This window comes from Crocodylus porosus, unplaced genomic scaffold (genome assembly GCF_001723895.1).
Source record: "Crocodylus porosus isolate Cpor-Errol unplaced genomic scaffold, CroPor_comp1, whole genome shotgun sequence".
NCBI classification, from domain to species: Eukaryota; Metazoa; Chordata; order Crocodylia; family Crocodylidae; genus Crocodylus; species Crocodylus porosus.
In genome coordinates this window covers 53,810,577-53,813,618 of record NW_017728949.1, presented here as the reverse complement: position 1 = coordinate 53,813,618, position 3,042 = coordinate 53,810,577, and the positions used below count along the sequence as shown (strand labels likewise).

General features: G+C 43.0%; 1 protein-coding gene across 1 annotated transcript in view; it reads right to left on the bottom strand.

Moving 5' to 3' along the window:
- Positions 1–479: 479 nt before the first annotated feature.
- PECR (peroxisomal trans-2-enoyl-CoA reductase) overlaps positions 480–3,042 on the bottom strand; it is a 43,434-nt gene continuing 40,871 nt past the window's right edge. The window contains exons 6-8 of the mRNA XM_019553561.1: positions 2,501–2,608; positions 793–904; positions 480–648 (exon numbers count right to left, since the gene is read on the bottom strand). Coding sequence (XP_019409106.1) covers positions 569–648; positions 793–904; positions 2,501–2,608 — 300 coding nt within the window. The 3' untranslated portion in view covers positions 480–568. The remainder of the gene's footprint in view (positions 649–792; positions 905–2,500; positions 2,609–3,042) is intronic.

The following is a 3,042-nucleotide window of genomic DNA, read 5'->3' as shown; positions in this document are numbered from 1 at the left end:
GAGCTGACATTTTCTGAGGGATGCGTACAGTCTATCCAAGTTGAGAATCCCCCTGGTTTAACAGAATTGGAGCTGGAGTCAATTGACTGATTAAGCCTATGTGTTGGATGGTGTTTTCTTTTCTCCCCTTCAGAGAAATACATTTTCCTTGGGGTATAAACTCTGTTCTTTTCACATTCACCCTGATTTAGGGGGCAAGGATAGGGCAGGGAGCTGACATTCCTCCTCAGCCCAACCTATTTTGAGGTAGTTCTCTTTGACAACTTCAGTATGGCATGCCCTATCCCAGGAGTTACAGAAATCCTCTTCTTCTAAAGAGTCTTCTTTGGTTCCCCCAGACTGAAGCTGCTAAATGCTGGCATACTGAGGTGAAGAATCAGTCTACTCCAATTCTTCTCACTGGGAGATGGAGAGTATTCACTGTAAAACTTTATGGCATTCTTTACAAACTTACAAAAAAAATTTAGGCACACAGGGTATTAGCAGGATATCCAGCTTTACTGGGCATTCGACACCAAAATCTTGCCCTGTTAGCATCACCAGGGAGGTCAGGCAGAATCTCTTTTCTTTATAGCTTTGATTTTGGAAATGCTTTTTCAAGCGCTCTGGCGTTCTCTCCTTCTGGTGCTGGAGGCCAGTTGTTATGATCTGTGATGCAAAGAACAGCAGCAGCAACAATAAAAAATACTTAATTCCTCTTCCAAATTAACCATTTATGTCCTCCCATTCCAAGTGGCACCCTGCCCAAAGTCAAGTCACTGCAGGACACATATTCCAATAGTTCATTTTTACCTGGTACATCCCAGAAGGAGGCATACAAGGTTTGACCGCCATCCACAGTCACAGTTTCGCCAGTTATAAAGGAGGCAGCAGGAGACAGCAGAAAACACACGAGAGGGGAGACCTAATAAAGAATTATAGAGCTCACTGACTGTGGCGTGAGGGGGAGGCACGTGATACAAAGCTCCTCGAGGCTGATGTGCATGCAAGGCAGCTACCGCAACACACCCATGTTCTGTGGGTGCCGAGCATATGTAGTTAGTTCATCAGTGACATTAAGCTAAAGTTTGAACACAGCCACCATCTAAATACAGTTGCTTAGTGCAACAAGCCTTCTGAATTGGGCATCTGATCTGAACTTATCTTCCCTACTTCAGGCCAAAAAAAAAAATGCAGCACTGTTCTTACTGACCAGACCAACAATTCGTAACTGGGGTTCATGAGATCCCTTAAAGGCCCAGCTCCCATGCTCCTCCCTCTGGGCCCACTCCAATGCACCACAGACAAGCTATGCCCACAGCTGCTCCTCTGGGGACTCCTGCTTCTTTTGCCACCTCCTTCCCTGCCCAGCAGCCCCTGCACTCCAAGCAGCACATTGTGATGTGGACAAGCAGGGAATGCAGGGCTGCACTTTTCAGCCTAGCTCATCCCCCATGCTCCTCCCAGGGCAGGCAGGAGGAAGGGGCAGGGAACCCCATTTGCCAGCAGGTGATCACCAAAGGGAGCAGCTGTGACAGTGGGGAGAGGGTCTCTCTCACCCCCCCCGGTACAGAGTGGGAAGGGATGAACTATTTTAACAGCTACATTCATTTTTTCTTCTTCTTATGTGTCATTCTCTTTTTATTTGTGACTACTCTGGAAAGCTGCACGCAGCTTTGGAAAGCTCATTGATTTTATGATCTTAATGTTTATGGTACACCAAAGGTTAGGCTTATATTGGCTACTGGCTGATGGGAAGCATGTCATGTATCATACCTCCTGTCCAAAGCAGCTAGAGAAAAATCAAAGACATCATTAACATGGAATGACTTTGCCTTGGCAATCCAATCAGTATGCCAATGAGATTGACCGAACTCAGAAAAAAATGGTGGCTCCAAAGTGTTGGGATTGGGTTTCAGGTACTCAGATTTAAGGGTCACAGCAGGACGTGCTTTTGGGATGAAAAAGAAACCTTTTAACTCACAGATCTGAACAACTTAAAGAATTTGTTCCAGGGACAGAGAACGTGAACGTGAACCTGAACCTGGGTGCCAGGCAATAAATAACTGCAGTGACCCCTGCAAGCGCATTTGCTTCTCCTCTCCCCAAACTAGACTGAGGTGACACTAAATTCAGAAGAGTTATAAAGGAGTGCCAGAAGCCAGAAAAAAAATTGAGAACTGATGGATCACACAATCAAGTGTAAAAGAGACCGAGTTTTTTCTCACCTTAACCATCAGTAGTTTCCATCCTCTCTCTCTCATTTAACAATCATTTTAGGAAGAAACTAGAACTCTGTAGCAGAAAATGGTGTCTGTAGTGAATTTTCAGCATGCATCTAGAAGTGTGGAATCTTTAAGCATTCCAGCAATTCTTCTAAAGCTAATGAGCCTTGCTCAAGAGCTCCCCTTCTTGCAATATTTTCTATATCTAAATATTCACCCATTATCATTCTCCATATAAAAAAAGTGCCAGAGGTACAGACACCTTAGCAATAAACCTTTATTCTGAAATATCTTACCTCTTCAGGAACTCCCAGTCTCTTGGCTGGAATCTTTGAGGGATATGTTTTTAAAATATCATCAATGTGTTTATAGTTTGCAAAGGCAGTTTCTGAATATATTATTCCCTGTAGTAAAACAAAACATAATGAGACCAATGCAATGTTATATACATTCAAATTCTAACATATTTAATATCCAAATGTTTTTATTGCATAAACAGTACCCAAGAGCAATTTGTTAAAATTATTATTAGGCTTGGGTATAATAAGATAGCTATTTGTATTACTACTAGACTCTTTGCTGTCTCATTACTACAGCAGCAAAATTCTTATTGTAAGCCAGTTTTAGGATTTTGAATGGAAATACATTGGATTTCCTTAGTTAACCATCAGTGCCTCAATCTCACCTCAAAAGCTACACAAAGCTAGATAGACAGTAAGAACCAGGGAGAGATCACCAAAGAGGAATATACCTCTTCTGCTCGTGCTTGTAGGGAGGCAGTTAGACAGGCCAAAGCTACCATGGAGCTGAGGATGGCAACCCAAGTAAAAGACACTAA